The sequence below is a fragment of the Scophthalmus maximus genome, chromosome 11, assembly GCF_022379125.1.
Source record: "Scophthalmus maximus strain ysfricsl-2021 chromosome 11, ASM2237912v1, whole genome shotgun sequence".
In the NCBI taxonomy this organism is placed as follows: Eukaryota; Metazoa; Chordata; class Actinopteri; order Pleuronectiformes; family Scophthalmidae; genus Scophthalmus; species Scophthalmus maximus.
In genome coordinates, this window is record NC_061525.1 from 17,441,521 (window position 1) to 17,466,382 (window position 24,862).

The following is a 24,862-nucleotide window of genomic DNA, read 5'->3' on the forward strand; positions in this document are numbered from 1 at the left end:
TGGGTGGATGTCAGACCCTCTTGAGGAGTCCGGGAAATGCTCCCTTGAAAGAAAATTTTGTACATTGGAAAGTTAAACCCATCAATCTGGTGAACTTTGATAGCAGTTTAGGATGATCACATGAATGATGATCACTTCCATTAATATCTTTACAACCTGTTTGGACACTGGCGACCCCCACCCACATACTATTACAAAAAGGGGGGAAAGTAGCTTCTTTTGAAAATATCATTCTTTGCATTAAAAAAAAAACTAACAGCACAGAACAATAAACTGCACAATGAACAGAAATAGTGAACTTGATTCCTGTAGTAAGTACAATTCTGAACAGACTATTGCAATATATCAGATGTGTTTTCCTTCATATTTCTAAGAGCATAACTCTGTATCAGGATTTTCATTTAATTCCCACTATCATACATATGTTTTGTGTTCTTCAAAGAAATTAAGTTAATTTTCAGACATATATATTTTATATTTTAAAGGAGAGCAGAGAGGCTACTCTCCCCTGCTGGAGACATCTTCTTACTTAAACCTGCTAATTATTCAAGAAATCTGTCTGCCTGTGTCTATCACATCTCGAGAACCATCTCATCAGCATATATCTGTATGTATATGTACATTGCTTTTTGAAAACAGTTTTTCCTGTATTTTTAACTGTATTTTTGCTACCCTGTGTGATACTGTGCTGCTGTGACAAGTGAATCAGAATCAGTTTTATTGCCAGTAAGTAACAGTTTTTTTTTGGTGTTATTAAGGTGCATTTAGCAGTCAACATATATACACCGAATTAGAAAAAGAATATAGAATAGAAAAAAAATACAATAAAATAAAATTCACACTATTTGCAATAAATTTACAATAAATATCGGGGAACGAATAAAGTTTTCTATTCTATTCCATTGTATTCTATATCAGCCTTGCACTCGCAGTGCTGAACATGGACAGGCGTTCAGTACATGATACATGTTTTAATAAAACAGCTGATGGGGCAGCTGGGACTCATCAACGTTACGAGACGCAGTCAATCACGGCAACGGCGCGTGTGCACCGAGTCGAGCTTCACCGAAGTTTGTGAACGTGCAACGTGAGCGGAGCAGCGCGGGGCCGAGTGACAGACGGAGAGCTGCTTTACGGAAGTAACGGTGCAAAACACACACACAAACACACACACACACATCCGAGCTCTTCTCATGTTAGTATGTGAAGTGTAAAATATTTTCGGGTTGTCATGAACTCCGCGTTTTGATTGGTCGAGAGCTTCCTTTCCTGGTGGTAGACTTGAGTACTGCACGTTCGCGATTGAACCGGCGACGACGTTCACAAAATGACGTATATGATCCGGAGGCGTCACCAGCTTTATTGCGTAATTTAGACGAACCGGCGAGCTTTGATGTCAAAACGCGTAGTTGGTACGAAAAGTGCATCGGCCCACATTTTCTCTCTCTCCCAAAGCCACTGGAAAGAAGGGCACTCAGCCATGAAGATGTTAACCGAAACGTGCGAGGACCAAGAGACTGCATGAACAGGCGAAACGGCTCCGAGTGATCCAGTTTAGATTTTGTATTTTTGGATTTTTTTATTCGAGGACTGAGGTGCGGTCTGAACAGGTGATTTCCCAGTCTGCGACGGAGACATCGAAGGGGTCTCTGCTGTCCTGATGTTGATGTTGATGTTGACGGGGGAGCTCGTTCCACCCCTGAGGAACCAGGGCAGCAAACAGATGGGCTGGGGTGTAGGTGGAGGGTGCGGAGGAGCGGTGTGGTAATCCCTCAATTCAACTTTGAATGCAAACCTTTCATTGGATTGGTATGGAATAAACAATGTAATGGTCGCCCAGCAAGTTATTAGTTAAAGTAAGTGATCTCACTTAAAAAAAGGGACTCTTAAAAATACTCGACCTCATTTTTTCAGCAGTAACAAGTCGAGTCCCCTTTTTAAAAAAAAACACAGTCTTAAAACGATAACTTCATTCAAAGCTAAATGTTTATTAAAATACAGACTGGCGTAGTTTCCACCTACACAGTCCATGCTCGGGGTTATTAGTGGTCAACGTCCCCCTCCAATTTCCAAACAGTTGTTCCCCGAGCATGGACGCCATTTTGGACGCAGACTTGTAACCATGACAACTGAAAAGCGACTGAAATAACCGTGTTTTGTCTGAACAGCAGAGGTGAACTGTTTGCTCGGTGTCACGTTACATTAATGGACGGTTGATACAAAAGCTACTGCGGGACGTCCAATCGATGTATAAAAAATAATAATATTTAAGTATATTAAAGGAGAAGGAGGGGGAGGGGGGGTCACGACCCAGCGGATAGATACTTAATGTGACAAGCTAGCGTTCCTAATGAATGCAGTGTTGCAGTGATTGCCCTTGAATACGGAATACATGTATTATTATTTTTTTGGTCTGAAGCACTCGGGGTTTGTATAGAACAAGACAACGCGTCCAGCGTCGTGCCGCTGACTCGAAACCAGTCCGATACCAAGAGCGGACAAAAACAGAGGGAAGTAGTCCCTCGGCGGATGGATCGCGCGGATGAATACTGCAGTCGTAGGCCCCTCAGCTGATGTGAAAGTATCAGGGGTAGAGAGAGAAAAGAGGAGCTGGTGCACTGTCTGTTACAACTACAACACTGGGACAAATAGGTAACAACATTGTACAAAAGGTAGACATTTTTTCAGTGACATGTCGGCCGACGGTCCCTCGGACCTTCGAGGTTATTCAGTGTCGAAGTATATCAGTGGAATTACGATTCAGTGTCGCGAAAATATCTCCGAGTCTCGTTCCTGCTTTCCTGTTTTTTTGTGTGTGTGTCTAAAAGGTACCAGAGGCCATTTCTTTTTTTTTTCTTTTTCGCTAGCTAGCTAGCTTTAGCTTGCTAACCGCTAGCCAGAGAACTTGTAAATGTGAACAGAATTCGACTCCAATGTTCCCCGGAAGACGGAATTCGTGGCCTGTAACCAGTGTGTCGCGTGTGAACCCACAGCCAGCGGCCGTCCCGCGGACATGGCAGAGCGATACACGGCGACAACAAGGCTTCGCTAGTATTAATCACTCTGCATGCCAAGGTTAGCTGGCAGGAGCTATAACGGTTCTTGTTTGGGTTGACAACGCTAAACGTCAGCTACGTGACTGCCCCGCAGTAGCTCGCTCGCTGTTGAAAACGTCCGGGGTTTATTCTCACCCGGGTCGATTGAGTCAACGAACACCCACCAGGAACGGCCGTGTGTGCGTCGAGCAGTCGGGTGTTTATATTTGTGGCGTGCGAGTGGCCACTGGATAAACAGTCGCTATCGTACTGCGCTAGCGTTAGCGTGCTAACAATTAGCCCCGATACTTGTCATTCCGGTATGACTGGTAGCCTCGCAAGAAACCGGGTGCCACTTTGTGCCCGTTCACACGAACTTTAAACTGGAAGTGTGTCGCACTGTTGACACATCGCTCGCCAGTCGCCAACTTGTTTCTCCTCCGGTTGGCGTTAGCTCGAGCGCTAGCCAGCGCTACGGTGCGGGGCAGACGTCGGCCTCAAGTCAGCTTAGGGAACATTAGTGGTCCTCGCAGTTAGCTAACACTAGTTAGCTCGACTTGTGTACTCTGCGTTCGCGTTGACAGTTCCTAAGAGAGAGAGAGAGAGAGAGAGAGAGAGAGAGAGAGACACTGGATCTGCCTGGTTTCCTGTCGACTTGACAACTGTATTTTAGATTCGATCGGTCCAATGGAACAGTGACGGTGAGCTAACTTACGGCCGATGTGTGTGTGTGTATATATATATATATATATATATATATATATATATTTCTTTTAACTTGAGCGTCTGTCAGACACCGAGCGGTGGAATTACCGAGGTAGCTAGCGCTGTTTTACTGCTACAGCCTGCTAGCTACATAACATTGAACCCGCTTTCGACCGACGGTGCCGCCGATGCAGCCATTTTCGTCGTGTAGCTCCTCTCAGGTGAGCGCAGTCGGCATTTGTCACATACAGGTGGGCCATTGTCAGTGTGCAAAAGATCATCGTGCTTTCATGCCACGAACAAGGCAGCTCGTCGGTGTCGGGGGTGCGTTCAGTCGGGGGGCCAAAGAGGCTGACACACCGGTACGCCAACTACGCATTTCCATGGAGCCGCTGCTACGTTAGCCAGCGTAACTTTAACGGGTCGCTGGTGTGTTATTGCTGCCACCGCCGCGGTTCCCCCTGGCCCCACGGATTCGGTATATGGCGGACACCAGCTGGCTAGAGATCGCGTTGTTACTCTACGACATTTAAAAATGTGTTGGACCAGCTAGGAGACGAGAGGCTAAACATGCTAACGTGAGTCGCTGGCGGTGGTAGACAACTACGTCAGTGACACAGGCCTCTTGCGAATCATGGGTGTAAAACCGGACACCGTGTCGCTCGTCGTAATGGCGAAGGAGAAACTTCGCGGCGTCTCGAGCTGCGGACCGTTCGATGCGTTTCACTGATCCTTGATGCACCAGTTGTCATGATGGACGGATAAACAAAGACGAGGATGCACTGTCAGTGCAGGCCTGAAAAGGCCCCGTGTGCCTGCCAAGTGTGGCGTATTTTTATGATCAACGATATCGTGATTCGATCCCCAACCAAATGGCTTAATTGATAATGTTCCCTTTCAAGGTGGCAGGAAGTATTTAGGCGTTGATGCAGGAGTCTCTGTGTGTCAGTTGATAACATCATGCTGTTCTCTCTCTCTCTCTCTCTCTCTCTCTCTGTGTGTGTGTTCAAAACATTTCAATCGATCCTGTTATCAGTACCCTCATGTCACTGACTCATGAGAAGCACATGCATTGTACTTCACATGTATAATGTTTTTTTTCTTCCTAAAATGATAACTACAAGTTTGCCAACAACCAGGTCTGTTGGCATGCTATCCAAAGGATATTGAATGTTATGGTCATTTCAAAGAATATCACATAGCACATTATTTTAAAAGAATCAGATAGTAATAATTCTCTTTTTGGCGAGGTTTGATTGACCTGCAGTCTTTCCGTGGCAGGTTTATTCCGATTTTTTCCGTGACCTTGTTCATTATTAGCGGAGATGTTATAATGCTTTGAGGACTTTGTTTTGCTCTGTGGCATCGCGGGTTGTTGTTTTGATAGTGTAAAGTGACATTGTGATGACAATGATTAATAACAGTCACCATGCTCATCATTGTCATGATGATTTGTGATTAACGGATGTTGACACAACTGATGTGCTATCTCATAAAGCTTTTATATTAAAATATGATCCAGATGGTAAGAGTTAGGTAAATGTTTAAATGTCATTTAGTTGAAGCGGTTTACAAAGGTATAATACTGTTGTGACCGTTATGGAGACACTGCTTGCAGACTGGGGAACTGGGGGCTGTTTAAATTTGTTTATTTATTTTTTTTTTAAAGCAGATTACTTCCTCTGTGAAATCATTTTGCGCATGTAAACCTACTTTATAAAATCATTTTACTGCATTTGATTTTATAAACTGTGATTTACTTGGTACTTTGCATGTGGTTGTTGTGGCAACAGATTTCTTCCCCTGTCAGTATTAAAATGGGTCTGTTGCTTTCCAGGTGATAGTTTGTATCTTGACATGTACGATCCTGGGAAAACAAACATTTTTGTTCCTGATCACCTCAAATGGGCTAGATGGCTGAGTTTAGGATTGATGGTGCAAAGCTCTATCAGCTCTCATCCACACCAGTTGTTGTTGGAGAGCATAGATACAATGCTCTCCATTGAATTTTTTTCCCAATGTATTCTTATGTGGCTTCCTTCTCTCGTTGATTGCAGTGAATGGTAGTGTCTAGAAAGGGTATGTCCCTTCAGGAGAGAGGTGCCAATGTCCAACCGGCCTAATTCCAATCCAGGGGGGTCACTGCGCCGTTCACAGAGGAACACTGCTGCGGCCCAGCCACAAGACCACACAGTCGCGGGAAGGTGAGTCTACCTGCAAACTTATCTAATTTTAGTTTAAATCTCAGTCCAAAGTAAGAGGCAGTAATCATAGTGGGGAATTTTTCTGAATGGAGCAATAAAAGAGGGCTGTTTAAATAAGGGGTGTTTGTACTTAGGCCGTGGGTGGTATGGATGGTGTTTGCATGTAGTAAATTGAAATTTAATCTTGATGCACAATGGTTGTATTGGCCTCTTCGATCAAAGTTGAAGCTTGTGTTCTTTTATCATAGTCAAACAGTGATTAACTCTCTTCTTAGCTGTTGTTCATGCTTCTCCAGAGGTGTTAATGATCAAACGATATGAAGACACAATTAGTCTAATTTATTTGGAGAGTCTGTTTTGTGGCTTGATTACAGAAACCCACACTGTCACTTGCTCTTTAATTTCCAACCATACAGGTTGCAGTCAGAGCAGGTTAAACATAAAGCAAATTCCCCACCTGAAAGTAGAAGACCTAATTCTAAGGCTTCCAAAGCCACAGCCAGCACAGCCACTGGCCAGTCCAGAGGGCACAGCTCAAGAAGGTACCCCTCCTCTCTACTTGATGCTTAATGTGTGTTCTTGTGTGTATGTAGGCTTTTATAATTCATCCAATTGTCATATTTATTGTACAACTTTGTGTTTTACAATGAATTCATAATTTTTCATTGCTTCAGAGATTTTCCTAAAATGGAGTTTTGTTATCCCTCTTGCTCCCTGGCAGAAGCGGTCTTACTCTGTCCGTGGCTTCATTTGTGTTGCAAGACGACCCAGAGGCTGCAGGGACATCTGAACAAGAGAGACCAGGCCACCAGTCAAAGAGCGACGGCGCCCGAGGGCTTAAGAGAAGTGAAGCTCCTGACCAAATTAGCACCTTTGGCCCAACCCCTGCCAAGAAGCCCAAATCGCTCCCACCACCCCGAGACAATACCTCAGAGACCAAGAAAGGCCCAGCAAAATCAAAGAAGAGATCATTTGCTTCAGAACCACCTGCATCGTCAGGTCGAGGTCAAAGCAAGAAGAGCGGGCCCACTGGGGCCTCACCAATCCAGAAACGGAAGAAAGTGGACCCTCTCCCCGGTCTAAGTAGCACCGCTGGGTCCCTTCCCAATCGTACCGAGGGCAGAACTGCAAAACCCACCAAGCTGGCGTCTAAATCGGCCGCCTCAGCCAAAGCTGGGTGTAGCAACGTGACAGACTCCTCCTCCTCGGCCTCCACCTCCTCCTCTTCTTCCACCACAGGCACCAACAGCGGCGCCACACAGGGCGCTAGAGTCAAACAGGGAAAAGATCAGACCAAGGCACGTCGCTCTCGCTCGGCATCAAGCCCCTCCCCGCGCCGTAGTACCCGTGACAAGGAGCAGGCCAAATCTGCCAGCTCTTCAAAATTTGAGTGGGCAGCACGCTTCAACCCCAAAGTCAACCTGCCAAAACCCAAACTGTCCTTGCCCGGATCCTCAAAAACTGAGACCTCCAAACCTGGGCCATCGGGATTACAAGCTAAACTTGCAAGTAAGTCACAGTAACTGTATAGGGATAATAGTAGAAACACCGATTTTATCTACTGTCAAAGCTGCAGCGTCTCTCATTGAAATTGAGCATTTCAGGACTATGTAGTTTCATTTCATAATGAATTGATGGTGTTTCATATTTTATTTAATTTACCCCACCTCTAGTGGTGGGGTTGACTATGGTGGGGAGAATTGTATTTGAGTATTTGAGGTAAGGGCTTTTTTGATTGCACAAAAAGATTCAGGCAGGGTAACCATTGACTTGTTGAGGGTCAGGACATTATTCTCATGTGCTCATTTGGACATTACACCTTTGGGATTAGATGTCACAGGAACTGTGATCTGAGCAGTGTCGGCGCATCAGTTGCTGCCCAGTTGAGACACATTACAACCCACACACCATCGAGGCAAACCTACATATATGCTTGACCTCTGATAGGGGGAAAATTTCACAAAGCCTTTATCCAGATATGTGTAACCAATGATGCAATCATACCATGTATAAATACAGTTAGTGTGTCTTGACTAGCATATCTAGTTCCCGTGTGGTGACGCAGACTTCACTGAGCTGGTGAACTGGCTCAGATTTCCGACTAAAGTACTTGTAGCCTGAAACTGGAGAGTAGCTCAATACAAAAGTACCTCTGGTCGCTCAATGGTCAATGTGAAGCAAATGTATGGTAGACATGTAGGGCTATTTTTTTAATGTAGAAAAATGTCTAATGTGCAAAATAGATTCAATCTTAGTGGTTACATGCAATAAACAAATCATGGTGCCGTCGCCCATTCCCTGTGAAAGCCAGGTTGTGCTTGCACCATGGTGGATTGCTATTATAACAGTTTTGCCATTCAGACAGTGCTCAAAATGCAAATTTTGCCTACAAGCAGACCCACCAAAGAGTGCGTAAAAAGCAAGGTACACGCCCATTTTGCGCCTCCCAATGAAGGCACATACTTATCTTGAATAACAGTTAAAATAATAGTTACAATACTGCTCCACTGACTTCAGATCATGTTTTTGTTGGTCAATTGCGCAATTACACTGCCTCAAGATAGCAATCTGCCAACAACGCCCCTGACCACACCACCCCCAAGACCAACACATCCATGGGTACTCAGATGGGCACAAGTGCATCTGCCAGTTTAACAAGGTGGACAGTGGACTAAAAAATGACAACTGTATCGGTCTGAAACTACCAAAGACCAAATTCAGAAAGACTTTTTAATAGAATGCTCCTTATTGTGATTTTTTTGAAACTACTGATCAAAAGTTTCAGAATACAAGCAGAGCAAGCCAAACTACATTTTTGTTGGCAGTTATTAATGCTTCAGCCACCATTTGATCAGCTCTGAAGAAGTATTTCCTCTTGTTACCCATCAACAGGCCAGCTATATGTCACAGTAGAAATCTGGTGTGCATGGTGACGTAGGCCTAAGCTGTCAGGTCAGTGTGGGGTCAGGCTGTTCGGGTAGGTGAAAGGATAGAAACTGAGGTGGGCTCTTTGCCATGGGCCCTTCGCCCAAACGCAGAGACCCCTCCTAAGTTGGCTGTGGTGTGTTGACCCACCAGCTGACTATGGGTATGTGTGAAGGCAGGGAAGGGCTCATAAGCTGCTTCTGTCAAGAGGAAAGAACTTCATCTCTTTTGGAATATTTTTTAATCTGTCGTCGTGGGGTAACGGGTTGATATACAGGTTCTGTAACTTTAAGCCATGATGGTGAGTAGGTATATAGAGTGCAGCTGTATGTGCAATTGATTCTGTAAGACATTCCATTGCACAATGCCTTTTTGATGTTGAATTGTTAATGTTACTGCAGCCACAACTATAGGGGAAAAAAACCTGTAATTCATTTGGTCTTAATTTTTTCAAGTGTATTTTTATACTACTGATTTATGAGTCATAGATCCAGCTTGAAGGTTGCCCTGTCATAGGGCCATGGTTGTGTTACTATTAATACCCTTCCAGTCAGTGGAACAAGGCTCTAAACAGGCAACTCTACAGCCTTAACTGTATTGAAAAGTAACAACTAGCTTTATTGATCAAAGACAACAATTTTGATATGGCTGTATGTTTTCTGTTGAGGCATCAAAGCAAAATATTACTTAAAGAGGCAATATGTTAGTATTTAAGTTTAACCTCAAGTTTAAGTTTAAACATTTCTAACTTAAGTAAGTAACTAAGATCATCAACAAAATACGAAGAAAGTTTTGTCAAGGACGCCTTCTTTGTTACAGAAATAGAGTATCTATCGAAATTAGCATGCTAACCAGCTAGCCCCAGCCTGTCCCATCTCGTAATACCACTTTGTGCCTTGAGGCAATATTCAATGTAACGTCCAGTCTGCCTTCAAATATGAGAAGATGAAGTAGAGCTGCATCAGTTAATCGATTAATTGAAAAGCAATCGATTACTAAGTGAATCGCCAACTATTTTGATAATCGATTACTCTGTTCAAGTAGTTTCTGATTTCAGTTTCTTAAATGTGAATATTTTCTGGTTTCTTCGCTCCTCTGTGACAGTAAACGAAATATCTGTGGTGTGGACAAAACAAAACATCATCTTAGAGTTTTGGGAAACACGATCAACATTTTTCACCATTTTATGGACCAAACAATGAATCGATTAATGGAAAAAAATAAATGACCGATTAATCGATTATGAAAATAATCGTTAGTTGCATTCCCGAGAGGAAGTAGTAACTGTGAGTCGGCTATAAACCTCTGTTGCAGCCATCAATGCTGTGCGACATTCCTCCATTCTTTCTTCGACCTCAGTTGTTGATGGCGCTGCTCTCCCTCACATTTCTTGATCTCTCATGGCTTGTCCTCTACTGCTGCCACCATTACATCTTCCCCCTCTCTGAGTGGGAAGACTGGGTTTGCAATCATCATCATCATCAGTCTAACACTCACTGAGGAGAACAACTTCATAGTTACACAAACAGATTTTAAAGTAAACCTGAGTGGAAAACATTATTCCTCAATCTATTCAGGCTTGACAACACATCAACAACTGCCCATATTTGTCTCATAATGGGGTGGACACCCCGATCGTTTGGTAGTTTGCTCTCCCCTTTTTGCTCGGAGTATGAATTTGACAGTTTGCCACTACTTTAACCTGCGTCCTTGCCTTCTTTAAAAGAATAGGATTGTGTTTAATATTTCAACCCCAATACAAGGTGAACGTTGGTGTGGATGCGTATGGTAGTCATGAACTGGATTTGATTTAAATTGTTATGAGAATGTATTCCAGTGTTGGTGCTTTTTCACCTTTAGGTTTGAGGAAATCCACTAAGAAGCGCAGCGAGTCCCCTCCAGCAGAGCTCCCCAGCTCTCGGCAGAGCACACGCCTGAAGACCACGGGCTCCTGTGCCAGCACCAGGTACAAATCACAGTGTCTGCAGTGTAGACGGTTGTGTAAATATTGATGCCTAAAAAAACTACATGACATTATTAAATCATTAGTTTCTTCATGTGTGCACATCACTGTGGAGAGACTAAATATGCGTCTAAGTAGTCAGTGACTCCACAATCTGCAGCCTTCAAAATGACAGCGGCATTTTAGTATAACTAGACTATTTCAATAAAATGTCACACAAAAGAAGAAAAAAAGCCTTTCTGGTTTCGAGCAATGACCACCCCCTCTATCCATCTTTTCACTGTCATACACGAGCACGAGAAAATTTACATAATCATCAATATAAAACTTGAAAATAACATCCAGGGGAACCACCGCTGTGCATTAATTTAATTGGGAGTGGTTACACCGAATGGGCTGTGCTTTGTGATTACTCTTGTTACTCACTGTTGGCCTGTTTTTTACTCATACCACAGTCGGCGGGGCTCAGGCCTTCGCAAGCGCGGGGCAGCCAACGATCGCCGGCAGGAGAAAATGGCCGACTCCGACAACAACCAGGATGGGGCCAACTCCTCAGCCGCTCGCACTGATGAGGCATCACAAGGAGCTTCAGGTATTTGTCAACGACACTTCCTCTATTCTTGATTGGCACCACATCACCTCTTTTCACTTTGCTAAGTAGAACTTGAAATTGTGTGGTGATTAATTCTTCAAACTAACAAAGAATGTACAAGCCCACAAGTTTTTGGCTTTTTCCTAGTAGCATCAAAGGACACCATTTTGAAAGACTTTTTATTTGCAATTAAACTTTCACTGAGATGTTTTATTTCATACCGTTTCTCTGTCCAGCTTCAAGCTCAGTTGCTGGAGCGGTGGGCATGACCACCTCTGGAGAGAGTGAGTCGGACGACTCAGAAATGGGAAGGCTTCAAGGTATGTTAACCCCTGATTCACCATTCAGCTCCTGTTAAAATTCACCACTTTTTGACCATGCCACTATATTATACGGTAAAAAAAAAGAGTTACTGATTCAGGAGTTACAGTTTTAGCTTTTGTATAGTTGCTCTCTCAACCTTGCTCTGTTTGTCTTTATAGCCCTGCTGGAGGCCAGGGGACTCCCCCCACATCTTTTCGGGCCCTTGGGACCCCGCATGTCGCAGCTGTTTCACAGGACCATAGGCAGTGGAGCCAGTGAGTGCAACCTTCATTACCAGGACATCAGTGTTCTTCGTGTTTGCTGAGCTCTAGATAATAAAATTCTGCCCCCTGTCTCCAGGCTCCAAGGCTCAGCAGCTTCTGCAGGGCCTGCAGGCCACAGGCGACGAATCTCAGCAGCTCCAAGCTGCTATTGAGATGTGCCAGCTGCTGGTGATGGGCAACGAGGAGACACTTGGCGGATTCCCTGTTAAGAGTGTTGTGCCCGCTTTGGTGAGCTTTTATTTTAGTTTGGCCATTAACCTTTTTCATCTCTTCCTGTAGGTTTTGCATCTGTGCCTCAGCTTGACTTTGACTTGCAGGGGGAAGATCTTCCATGTTGCTTTGTACATATTCCTTGAAAATCAAAACAGTTTTCTGAAAAATTGTCTGGGATACATTTGATTTACCACAGATTTGAATCAATACTCAAACTGGACTTTCTTTTGCAGATTACACTGTTACAAATGGAGCATAACTTTGATATTGTGAGTATGGTTAATATAATATTCAATTGCTGTACATGTCTATTGTTTGATTTACTGTAATGCCCCTGGTTTTGAGCCTACATTTGATCTATGTACACAGATGAATCATGCCTCTCGTGCACTCACCTATATGATGGAGGCACTTCCTCGATCCTCTGCTGTGGTGGTTGATGCTATTCCCGTCTTCCTGGAGAAGGTAAGAAGATGCGCTCTCTGTTTCCGCTCTCTTGTTTGTTCACTACGGTGGTCTGTTGATATGCTAATGTTGTATTCCACCTTCTTATATGCAGCTTCAGGTGATCCAATTCATTGACGTAGCGGAGCAGGCACTCACTGCCTTGGAAATGTTGTCAAGGCGACACAGCAAGGCCATTTTGCAGGCTGTAAGTGTTTCATTCTCACATCTGTCACAATCTCAAGTCGTCCTCTCTCCTTTAGCCACAACTGTAATACCACAATGTTGTACTTTCATCCCTCACAGGGTGGGCTTGCTGACTGCCTCCTCTACCTAGAGTTCTTCAGCATCAATGCTCAGAGGAATGCCTTGGCCATTGCAGCCAACTGCTGCCAGAGCATCACCCCAGATGAGTTCCACTTTGTAGCCGACTCACTGCCTCTGTTGACTCAGAGACTCACACACCAGGTATGTTTTTTTCCCTTGTCAGAGAAATGTAATTTGGTAGCACTTGCATAAAAATAAGAACTTTGAGTTCAGTGGAATATTTCAGTGTTTAATCCAGTGTTTCCCCTACCATTGAATTGGTAGGTAATTTTTTTTTAGTATTTTACATATAATGCCAAGCAGAAGTAATTTAAGCTAATGACAAGCCCTAACCCTAACTCCCCCCAAACCAGTAAACCTAGGGGAAACACTGCAATCCTTCTCCCTTTTGTAACCTCCATGTATGAATGCTGCGGTATTTTGTAGTAATGATTTTGTTTTAACAATTCACTAATTCACTTTTATCTTAACAATCTTTCAGGATAAAAAATCCGTTGAAAGCACTTGCCTCTGTTTCGCCAGACTGGTGGACAACTTTCAACATGAAGAGGTTTGTACCGCAATTCTTTTTTTAAGACTGAACACAATATTTGCTGTTTTCTACATCTATCTTCCCCATTTGCCACCCAGCTCCCCAGCTAATGTGAACGAATGTGTGTTTAAAATTGACAGAACCTGCTGCAGGAGGTGGCATCACGGGACCTGTTGACCAACATTCAGCAGCTGCTCGTTGTGACCCCTCCTGTTCTCAGCTCGGGGATGTTCATCATGGTTGTGCGCATGTTTTCTCTCATGTGCTCTAACTGTCCCTGCCTGGCAGTGCAGCTTATGAAACAGAGTGAGTAACCAATGGAGCAAACCCCTTCAACTCACTTTTTACTTCTCCCCCATTATTACTTCTATGCGTATTTATACTGAATGTGCTCACCGTGTTACCATATTTTGCATCAAAAAGCTATACTGTGTGTGTGTGTGTGTGTGTGTGTGTGTGTGTGTGTGTGTGTGTGTGTGTGTGTGTGTGTGTGTGTGTGTGTGTGTGTGTGTGTGTGTGTGTGTGTGTGTGTGTGTGTGTGTGTGTGTGTGTGTGTGTGTGTGTGTGTGTGTGTGTGTGTGTGTGTGTTTTTACAGGTGTCTATATGCTATAATTTATATATGCCATGGCTCACCTCAAAATATTATCAACACAATAAGACAAATCTTGTCCTTAATTTGACCCATCTACACCAAATTCACATCTGTTCACATCGACTCGTGTCATTGGCTGTCTACGAAATTTGCGATGCGTTGAGTGGAAGCCGACTATTTTATTCTGTGTTAAGGATCCAACAGGCAGCTAATGACAGAGATGCCTTTGTGTTACCTTTTCTACACAGACATAGCAGAGACTCTGCGTTTCCTCTTGTGTGGTGCATCGAATGGCAGCTGCCAGGAACAGATCGAACTGGTGCCCCGGAGCCCCCAGGAGCTCTATGAACTGACCTCTCTCATATGGTAACATCTGTTTGCCTGCCTTCTGTACAGTATTGTAAGGGTTATGTCTCGCACTGTAAAATGTCCTTGCTTTGTCCTCTGTACAATTTACAGAAACTCTCATCAAATATGCACTGCCACACTGATATGGGGTCCACACCAGTGTCCCAGACCAGGGACCACAGATTCAGTTGTTTTGACAGTCAATTGACATAAACAAATTACCACCAGCCATAGAGAATGTTTCTCACAGTTTTTAGTGTTTTCTGTTCAGTGTTTTGAACACTTTGAGTTTGTGTCCGTACATTTTTGGATGGATTAATCAACAGAAAAAGATTTCACCTAATTTCGATTTAACAGAATGTTATAACTTTCTGAAACTACTCTTCTTATCACAGCGAGCTGATGCCCTGCCTGCCCAGAGAGGGCATCTTTGCCGTTGACCTAATGCTGAAGAAGGGCAGTGCCCAGACGACCGAGGGTGCGATTTGGCAATGGAGGGATGACCGAGCACTGTGGCATCCTTACAACCGCATTGACAGTCGCATCATTGAGGTATAAATGCATCACACAAAAAAAATGGATTATGTCATTGAAAATATTGCATTATATTACATTGTCAGCATTTATGCACACATTTTTGTCGGGCTGATCCATACATGATACTGACGTTGGGTGTATTTGGTGATTTTCGGGTCCCACAGACAGCCCACCAGAACGGAGAGGATGAGATCAGCCTGTCAACTCTGGGCCGTGTGTACACAATTGACTTCAACTCTATGCAGCAGATAAATGAAGACACAGGCACAGCACGCGGCATACAGAGGAAACCAAACCCTCTTGCCAACCCCAATACAGGTAATGACGGCGGCTTGACCAGTTCATAACATTTGTAGATGAATAGTCATGATGCACCTAAAGTCTCATGGTTAAAAAATTTGAGCTGGCTTAGCTGTTGATTGTATTTTTTAAGTTATTGCACAAAGTGCAAGCATTTACGATAAGGAGTCAGGGGACTTGAATCACACATTAATGCTCCAGTCAGCCAGTTCTGTGTCTTGTCCAGTTGCGTATGTATGGATTCTGTCCTTGATGTGCGAGAGGAAAAAAACTGACCTGTTCACCGTCTATACATCTTTAGGGGGTCACCAGGAGGTTCGTCGAGAAGATGCACGAGCCCAGTTGATGAAGGAGGACCCCGAACTGGCAAAGTGCTTTATCAAAACCCTGTTTGGGGTCTTATATGAGGTGTACAGCTCATCGGCTGGCCCCGCTGTCAGACACAAGTGCCTTAGAGCCATCCTCAGGATCATCTTCTTTGCCGATGCAGAGCTTCTGAAGGATGTGCTAAGGAACCACGCTGTGTCCAGGTAACGTTGCCCGGACTGTGGGCTACTTGTAATCACTGATCAAACGTCCTCTTCGTGTGAAACTAAATTGACTTTTATGTGTTTGTGTGTTAATTTCTACAGTCACATCGCCTCCATGCTGTCCAGCCAGGACCTGAAGATTGTAGTGGGTTCTCTGCAGATGGCGGAGATCCTCATGCAGAAGCTGCCTGATGTCTTCAGTGTCTATTTCAGAAGAGAAGGTAATGTATAATCTCATGGAAAACTCATGTCCCACCTCGTCTGGTCAGCTGATTTTTTTAAGGTTCTAAACAATTTGTAAACTCACTCTTTTCTCTTCTAGGTGTAATGCACCAGGTCAAGAACCTGGCAGAGTCTGAGGCCTTTCTGGTCACCAGTCCCCCTAAGGCTTGCCCCAGCAGTACTGCCAGTCTGTGCACTACCACCATCAGCACTGCATCCACCACATCTGCTAATAATGCAACCCCAGACCTGGGCTCACCCAGCTTCCAGCACAGCATGGATGACTCACTGGACCTCAGTCCACAGGGGTGAGTCTGTGGCCATTTGCGGCTTTGGCTTGGCTGTGTACACAAGTTTTTTTTAAATATCCTTTTCTTGCACAGGCCCAATTTCCGTGTCACATTGGAAACAAAGCTCATAAAACACAAATTGCTTTTGTTGAACCACCCACAATTTTGTCTACAAATCCTATTGGAATCTGTAGATCTAAGCATGTTAGTTTATTCAGCAATCACCTTTATCAATGTGTTTTAACATACTTATGTTTATTCAGCTGTTATTGAAATGAATTGGTAGACAGATCTTTTCTCTATCTCCATGAACATTGTATTAATGAATTTCTTTTCCACCAAGGCGACTAAGTGATGTCCTAAAGAGGAAACGACTACCTAAAAGAGGGCCCAGGAGACCCAAATACTCTCCCCCAAGAGATGATGATAAAGTAGACAATCAGGGTAAGTGTTACTGTCACTGTATGTTTGATGTTTACTACTATTGAGAGAACTCATCAATACCTTTTGTTTATAAAAAGTGAAACTTCATGCTCAAATCAGCTTATTAGCCTTTAGCTTACGGGTCCCAGACACAATTTCTCATTCCCAGAATGTTTATTGTGCAACTGATTACAAATGAGTAGTTTCTGTGAAAATATAAAAATGAAGTTTTTTTTCAAGGGATGAAAATTCACAACAGAAAGCTCGTCAGACTTGTCATTAAGCTTGGAAACATAAATCACAGGATAATAAGCCAATATGGGAACACTTTTCTGTTGAAAACCCATTTCAAAGGACTAACATCTAAAAATAATTATTTACAAATGTATTCACTGTTCTTCATATCACTATATATTCTATAATACTGAGCTGCTGTGCAGATGCATTTCATCCAGTTTCACCAGCTAGTTTTACTTTGCATTAGCAATGAGCAGCCAGCTTCTCATTTTGTACAAGTTTGACGGCAGATTCTGTACTCTTCGGTAACTTGTGTCAGATCAGATGATTGGCGGGTGTGTCGGTGATTCTTTGATGCTGAAATGGCATTTTGTGTGATGTTGGCTATATTCTTAACACATAGATAACCCTCCCACTCTCCCTGGGTTCTTTACAGCTAAGAGCCCTACCAGTACTCAGTCACCCAAATCATCCTTCTTGGCCAGTCTCAATCCCAAGACCTGGGGCAAGATGGGTGGCCAGGCCAACAATGCCAACTCCGAGCCCTCACGCACAGCAGGTGTGAGTGGCCTGGCTCGGGCCCCTCCCAAGGACTCGATTTCAAATAACAGGTAAAATACTTAGAGCCAGTTGAGCTTTTTCCCCCCACTTATATATAATCACTCCTTTGTGTAATTGATATTGAATATTTATGCAGGATGATCAGACATTGTGGGGGGAGTACTGTATGTAATCAGTGTCTTGTTTTTGTTTTTATTTCTATCGCAGGGACAAAATAAAGGCCTGGATCAAAGAACAGGCGAGTAAGTTTGTGGAGCGCTACTTCAACTCTGAAAATGTGGACGGCAGCAACCCTGCACTGAATGTACTCCAGAGACTTTGCACAGCCACTGAGCAGCTCAGCCTGCAGGTAAAACATGCACTCACCCGTTTATTGAACAGCAACATGAGTTAAGAAAATTCCCAGCAAATTTAAGGCCATGCATTTTTGTTTTAGAGGTTGTCCTTAAAGTTGAGTAGCTGTAGAAATGGGGTGGGGGGGGACTGGGTACCACATAAACCTTCAGTAAACCCTGATAATATCAGCCTAGTTAGTTGCTAAGTGTTTTGAATTCACTGTATAAAACACGGGTACATGCCAGTACTCAGGTATTTTTCTACTCTTGTTATTTTCCCGCTTCCCAGGTGGATGGTGGTGTGGAATGTCTGCTAGAGATCTCCAGTATTGTATCAGAATCGGATGTGTCATCATTTGAGATTCAGCACAGCGGGCTGGTGAAGCAGCTCTTGGTCTACCTGACCTCCAACAGCGACAGGGACCTGCTGAGTCGTGACGTGCGGCTCAAGAGGTTCCTCCATGTGTTCGCTGGCTGTCCGGTGAGAGACAAGAACAACGCGTATTGCTGTTGAAATATTTAGACTCGTAAACTCTTAAAATTAGATATATATGGTACACAGTGTGACCTGTTTCGTATCTTTTACATTTTGTGTATTACCCATGTGTGGAAACGTGTCCCTGTTGAATTTAACCTCTTTATCCTTTACCGTGTGGATTGTAGATTCCAGGGATGGAGCCTGTTGGTCGTCTAGACCCAACAGAGAACAGGCCTTACCTGGCCCTGGTGCACAAGATGAACAGCTGTTTGAGCCAAATGGAGCAGTTTCCTGTCAAAGTGCATGACTTCCCAAGTGGCAACGGCAACGGCAGCAGGTCTGTGGCTTGACGTAACTGCAAATCTGATTACTTGAAGTTATACTGTTTGGTATACATTAATTTATTGTGATGAATTTGTCTCTCTCTCTCTCCAGGGGCTCTCAGGCACTGAAGTTCTTCAATACACACCAGCTCAAATGTCAGCTGCAGAGACACCCAGATTGCACTAATGTTAAACAGTGGAAAGGCGGCCCTGTGAAGATCGACCCCCTGGCCCTGGTGCAAGCCATCGAGCGATATCTCGTTGTCAGAGGTGAGGCGCTGCTCACATTGCTTGGGTTGGGTTGTTGAGGCTGTGAGAAAAATGTTGGGGCACAAATGTGAGATTTTGAAATGATTCAATTTATAGAGGCCTCTGTTTTACTTCCATATTGTTCAAGCACCCAAAAGTTGCCCATTTGGCGGTTCTCTTATGGTCTGTTGCTCAGTTTGGTTGAAGAATTAAAATGTTGTCTGTGCAGGGTACGGCCGAATCAGAGAAGAGGACGAAGACAGTGATGATGACGGGTCAGATGATGAAATAGATGAATCGCTGGTATGTAAGGCCATTCGTGCCAGATGAGTCTTATCTTTTTATTTGTAAAACAGACAATCCTGTATGAGTTTTTGAATCTAATACAACTCTAACTTTTAACACTATTAATACACGTCATTTCTTGTGTACCCAGGCGGCTCAGTTCCTGAATTCTGGCAGTGTGCGTCACAGACTACAGTTCTACATTGGTGACCACCTGCTGCCATACAACATGACGGTATACCAAGCTGTACGGCAGTACAGTCTTCAGGCAGAGGAAGAGAGGGAGTCGACGGATGATGAGGCCAACCCACTTGGGCGTGCTGGCATCTGGACCAAAACGCACACAATATGGTAAAACTGCTTCTTTTGAAAGCGTCTTACCTTTTAGAAGAGATCTTGCATCTTTCTTAACCTCCATTGTCACGTTTGAAACAAGAAAGCATCGTGTTTTGAGATTTGGTTCTTTAAATTTGTCAGGTATAAGCCTGTGAGAGAGGATGAGGACGGCAGCAAAGACACTGTGGGTGGAAAGAGGGGCCGAGCCCAGACTGCTCCCACCAAGACCTCACCTCGAAACGCCAAGAAGCAGGATGAGCTGTGGCATGGTGAGAACCTCAACTCCCATCCTGAAGAGTTCCTCAAACTAGTTTTAGCATTGCTTTTCTAGCACTGACAATGAAATTTGCTGGGCTTTACTTCACTTGGTTGTAAATTAACAGTTGTACCTGAACAAGTCGGGTTCCATGGGGTACAGGCACAGAAAAAGTTATTTTTACAGATCAAAATGAGAATATTAAAAATCACAGTGCTTTTTAGTAGTCGTCTAGTTTTGCGAGACTCGTTGTACTTAATCCTGACTGTCGATTCCCGTCACTTCCAGATGGAGTATGTCCCAGCGTCGTTAGTCCCTTAGAGACATACCTCACTTCGGAGCCACCAGAGACCATAACCTTTGATGACCCCTCTTTAGAGGTCAACCTGCTGCTGAGGGTCCTGCACTCCATCAGTAGATACTGGTTCTACTTGTATGATGTAAGTCTCCTTCCCAAAGAAATTACAATAATAAATCAGCCACTTATAGTTAGTGGCCTTTTTTATGTAACTTTGACAGTTGATAAGGGTGTTAATATCAGGGTCAGTTGATATTTTCCATGCTGGTCCTAAAGCTCTGGAAAGTTAGGCATAGCTTTGTTAAGGTATTGTCCTGGTTTATTGCTTTTCTCTCAACGTGTTGTCAACATGCAGTCAGTATCAGATATAGTTTTTAATGACATATCTAAAAAGAATATAACTATTTCTGGTTGTGTTGCAGAATTCTGTGTGTAAGGAAGTCATCCCCACCAGTGAGTTCATCAACAGTAAGCTGACAGCCAAAGCCAACCGTCAGCTTCAAGACCCCCTGGTCATCATGACGGGGAATATCCCCACCTGGCTCATCGAGCTCGGGAAGACCTGGTAAGTGTTTTCATTGTGTCGACTTAAGGAGGAATGAGTTAATATACAGCTTGTTTATTACTCTGTAGATCAGTTTGTACTAACATACACATACATTTCTCTCTCTCTCTCTCTCTACAGTCCTTTCTTCTTCCCCTTTGACACCCGGCAGATGTTATTCTATGTAACTGCCTTTGATCGCGACAGAGCCATGCAGCGCCTGCTGGACACAAACCCTGAGATCAACCAATCAGATTCTCAGGACAGCCGAGTTGCACCACGGCTCGACCGGAAAAAGGTGCCGTGTTTCTATATTAAAGTGTTAAATCCACTAGTCGTACACAGTCTCCAGTGTCTCAGTTTCCAATTATGTATGAATGGAATTTAAATATTAGTTAACTTTAATTTAACTCTTTTCTTTTCTCTCGTCTTGTGTCTCCAGAGGACGATAAACCGTGACGAGCTGCTAAAACAGGCCGAGTCTGTGATGCAGGACCTCGGCAGCTCCAGGGCAATGTTGGAAATCCAGTATGAGAACGAGGTACTTTCAGTCGCTGACATCTGAATCATGCTAGGAAATGGATTTGGTGCATGCTTTTCGGAGTCTTAATTTTTAATCGTCTTTCAGGTCGGCACAGGTCTCGGTCCAACTCTGGAGTTCTACGCTCTGGTGTCTCAAGAGCTGCAGCGGGCCGACCTCGGCCTGTGGAGGGGTGAAGAGGTCACTCTGGCCAATCCTAAAGGTACCAACTTGTGCTCTCAAACTGTGCCATATTAAGAAATGACAAACGTTGGCTTTTATTTATTTTCAGAGTTTTTTCATCCAGTGTTTTTTTTTTGTTTGCACTTAATGTACAAAAAAATCCTTGTATTTTTATAAGTAAAAGAGATGGTGTATTTTGCGTTTTGGATTTCTACATGACCATGACTGTATCTTTTGTGTCTGGCCAACAGGAAGCCAAGAGGCGACTAAGTACATGTTCAGCTCCAGAGGACTGTTTGCGGTTCCCTTCGGCAGGACTACCAAACCAGCACACGTAGCCAAAATCAAGATGAAGTTCCGTTTCTTAGGAAAGCTAATGGCCAAAGCCATTATGGACTTCAGACTGGTAATGACTTATTTTTTTGCCAATAGACTCATATTTCCTTCTGAACGTAGGCATTGAGGAGTGGTCTCCTGCCAGTGCAACATGAATCATGTAGACTTGTGAAGCTTGTGTGTGTTCACCATATTATTTCCACACAGATCCCAAGGCGACTGGATTTGCGCGGATGTCTGATACACGTTAATAGCACTTAAAACATAACTTACCGTTTCTGGTACTTGTGTTGTAGAATTGTGTTTGTTTTAACTGACTCCATGAAACCGCTTTCCGCCTGCTTACTTCCCAGCTGGACCTGCCCCTGGGTCTGCCGTTTTATAAGTGGATGCTGCGACAGGAGTTGTCTATAAGCTCCCACGACCTGGTGAACATTGACCCCAGCGTGGCCAAGTCCATACAGCACCTGGAGGATATTATCCGCCAGAAGAAGAGGCTGGAGCAGGACCGATCACAGGTAAACGGCACACCTCTCCTCACATTGTTGAGTTTCTCAGGAAAGATCGACTCTTGAACCTGGTTGTTGTGGTGACGATGTATTTGTGGAGGATGGATTTAAATCACCAGGACTCCACTCGTAAAGATTGAAAGCGAGCACCTCTTTTTTTGCAAACGTCGGTGTCGGGTGTGGTTGTTTTGGTTCCTCAAAGCATCTGCCTCTTCTGCATCTCCATCACTGTTCCTTTTGTTAACCTGTGTTTCTGTGTGTCAGACAAGGGAGACCCTGCAGCAGGCGCTGGAGAGCCTCAGCATGAACGGCTGCTCAGTGGAGGACCTGGGGTTAGACTTCACCCTCCCAGGATTCCCCAACATTGAGCTGAAGAAGGGCGGCAAAGACGTCCCAGTCACAATCTACAACCTTGAAGAGTACCTCAGGGTATTTCACGCTCACTTTCTCCGTTTCAAACTTTTTTTTTTGTGCCTGTTATTGTTGTTCCTCTTAACATTAATCTTTTCTTCTTTTTTTTACCACTGTCGTTTCTCTCCCTTCAGCTGGTGGTGTACTGGACTCTAAATGAAGGAGTGTCCAGACAATTTGAGTCGTTTAGGGAAGGGTTTGAGTCGGTCTTCCCTTTGCATCACCTGCAGTATTTCTATCCAGAGGAGGTAAGAAAGTTTTCTTTCGTTTTTTTTGTCCTTTTTCATCTTGTTTATTCATTCTGTATTGAAAAGAGTTGAGTAAATCTTTTGGCTGGCAACAAATTTATTCGTAAGGATGGAACCAGTCATTTCGCTCATTGGTAAAACAAAAAACAGTTTTCTTTGTGCCTCTTTTCAATCACTCATTGTCTCTCCTCTCCTGCCGTAGCTCGACCAGTTGCTGTGTGGCAGTAAATCAGAGACGTGGGACGTCAAGACGCTGATGGAGTGCTGTCGACCGGACCACGGCTACACACACGACAGGTGAGTCCGTCAAAAAAAGTTAAAATGTTACCTAAAACCCAAGCGTTTCACTTTAATTAATAGTTTCTACAAGTTTTACCTCCATCAGAAACTCCAGGCTTTTTTTCTCGCTGCCCACATGACACACTGTAGTTATAGGTCAACTCCTTAAGATGTTTGTATATTTGATCTCATCTCTCTGCAGCCGTGCCGTGAGGTTCCTGTTCGAGGTGTTGAGTAGCTTTGACGCCGAGCAGCAGAGACTCTTCCTGCAGTTCGTCACAGGAAGCCCCAGACTGCCCGTCGGAGGTGAGTCTACTCATAACACAGAGTAGACAAACACAACATAAACCAATATGAACTGTTAGATATAAGTAATGAGACGGTGCGTTGAGCTACACACTCACCCCCCGGTGTTCTCTCGTCCCTCAGGTTTCCGGAGCCTGAACCCACCTCTGACGATCGTGAGGAAGACCTTTGAGTCGACAGAGAACCCAGACGACTTCCTCCCCTCGGTCATGACCTGCGTCAACTACCTGAAGCTGCCTGACTACTCCAGCATAGAGATCATGCGAGAGAAACTGTTGATTGCGGCCCGAGAGGGCCAGCAGTCTTTCCACCTTTCCTGATCCCTCCACATCTCGCAATTCAAATGCCTTCTACAGCGACTGATGAAATCATGACTTCCTTCTTAGTTTTTTTGTAATCACATACATCAAGGCTACGTGTACGGCCTTCTTGTTAGAGAAAGCAGCTTGCAGAAAAAGTAAGACTTCAAATATATATTTGCTGCCCCCTTTCTCTCTCTCAAAAAAACCCAACATAAAACATAAAAAAATGGAAATGTGTTCCATGACTCACAGAACTTAAAATATAAAAAAAGAGAGCAAAACTTATATCAGTAGTTGAGTAATGTTAAAAAAGATGAAAACATCTGGGTGACATTTTAAATTGCATTGCTATGTGATATTTAAAAAAAAAAAAAAGGGATGTCTCCTCTCCAGTGTTGTGGACAACGTCACCGGCTGTCGGTGAGGAGGTGGAGGGGTGGGTGGGTCGGGGGGGGGGGGGGGGGGTCCATCGAGCAAGCTAGGTTTACTTTAGCTCCAAAGATCATTTGTACAGACAAATTTGCAGACTTTGCTCATTCTACACATTTGATAGAATAGCTCTTTGTTCTCATGTCTCTTCCCCCTCAGTTCGTCCGTTGGCATTTTGTTCTGTATTATATTGGCCCCAGTTTGTGTGTTTGCGTTTTTGGTTCAGCTTCTTTCTCCCCTCCCCGTGTGTCTTTGCTTCAAGTTGTGAAAAACGAGAGTTGCAGTTGTTTGAATGCGGGTAGTGATGAGCGCATAATATTCTTATTCTTTTTTTTTTTTCTTTTCTTTTCTTTTTTTTCCCTTCCCTACCCAAGTTGAGATTGTGTTCTGGCCTCGTTATTATAGAGAGCTTCAGCTCAAATGAAGAGTTGTAACCAGTGTGTTGACCTAAATTTGTTTTTGCTCTTATTTTGATAGGGTTAAGTGTCTTTCTGTTGGGGCCCTACCAGGCGTGTGGGGGGTGATCTTGGTAGACCGAGCTCCGAGCGACCCTCGACACATTATGTAGCTGGGCACAAAATTTGGCTGGTCTCATTTTATCGTTTAATGGCCAGATAGCATTTCAAAATACAGTTTATATGCAGTTTCACACCCTGTTTGAGGTGGG

General features: G+C 43.9%; 1 protein-coding gene across 8 annotated transcripts; it reads left to right on the forward strand.

The window, feature by feature from the left end:
- Positions 1-1,455: 1,455 nt before the first annotated feature.
- Positions 1,456-24,012, forward strand: trip12 (thyroid hormone receptor interactor 12). 8 transcript variants are annotated; one of them, XM_047335574.1, is made up of 42 exons: positions 1,456-1,610; positions 5,798-5,944; positions 6,361-6,486; positions 6,666-7,453; positions 10,730-10,835; positions 11,288-11,424; positions 11,661-11,744; positions 11,907-12,002; positions 12,088-12,239; positions 12,458-12,493; positions 12,594-12,689; positions 12,784-12,876; positions 12,975-13,136; positions 13,477-13,545; positions 13,668-13,833; positions 14,369-14,486; positions 14,864-15,020; positions 15,161-15,323; positions 15,607-15,835; positions 15,938-16,056; positions 16,158-16,365; positions 16,691-16,791; positions 17,444-17,618; positions 17,776-17,917; positions 18,193-18,384; positions 18,567-18,718; positions 18,817-18,974; positions 19,183-19,256; positions 19,390-19,589; positions 19,716-19,843; positions 20,119-20,270; positions 20,551-20,693; positions 20,814-20,970; positions 21,115-21,213; positions 21,301-21,415; positions 21,627-21,781; positions 22,065-22,229; positions 22,485-22,649; positions 22,766-22,879; positions 23,082-23,176; positions 23,361-23,464; positions 23,588-24,012. In XM_047335574.1, exons 2-42 carry the CDS (start codon positions 5,847-5,849, stop codon positions 23,782-23,784), a joined length of 6,186 nt encoding a protein of 2,061 aa, XP_047191530.1. In that variant the 5' UTR covers positions 1,456-1,610; positions 5,798-5,846; the 3' UTR covers positions 23,785-24,012. The 8 variants fall into 8 exon arrangements, with proteins under 8 accessions (XP_047191530.1, XP_047191528.1, XP_047191533.1 ...); XM_047335572.1 differs by lacking the exon at positions 1,456-1,610 and adding an exon at positions 2,528-2,652; XM_035622659.2 differs by lacking the exon at positions 1,456-1,610 and adding an exon at positions 2,529-2,652 and having other exon boundaries at positions 15,170-15,323.
- The last annotated feature ends 850 nt before the right edge of the window (positions 24,013-24,862 follow it).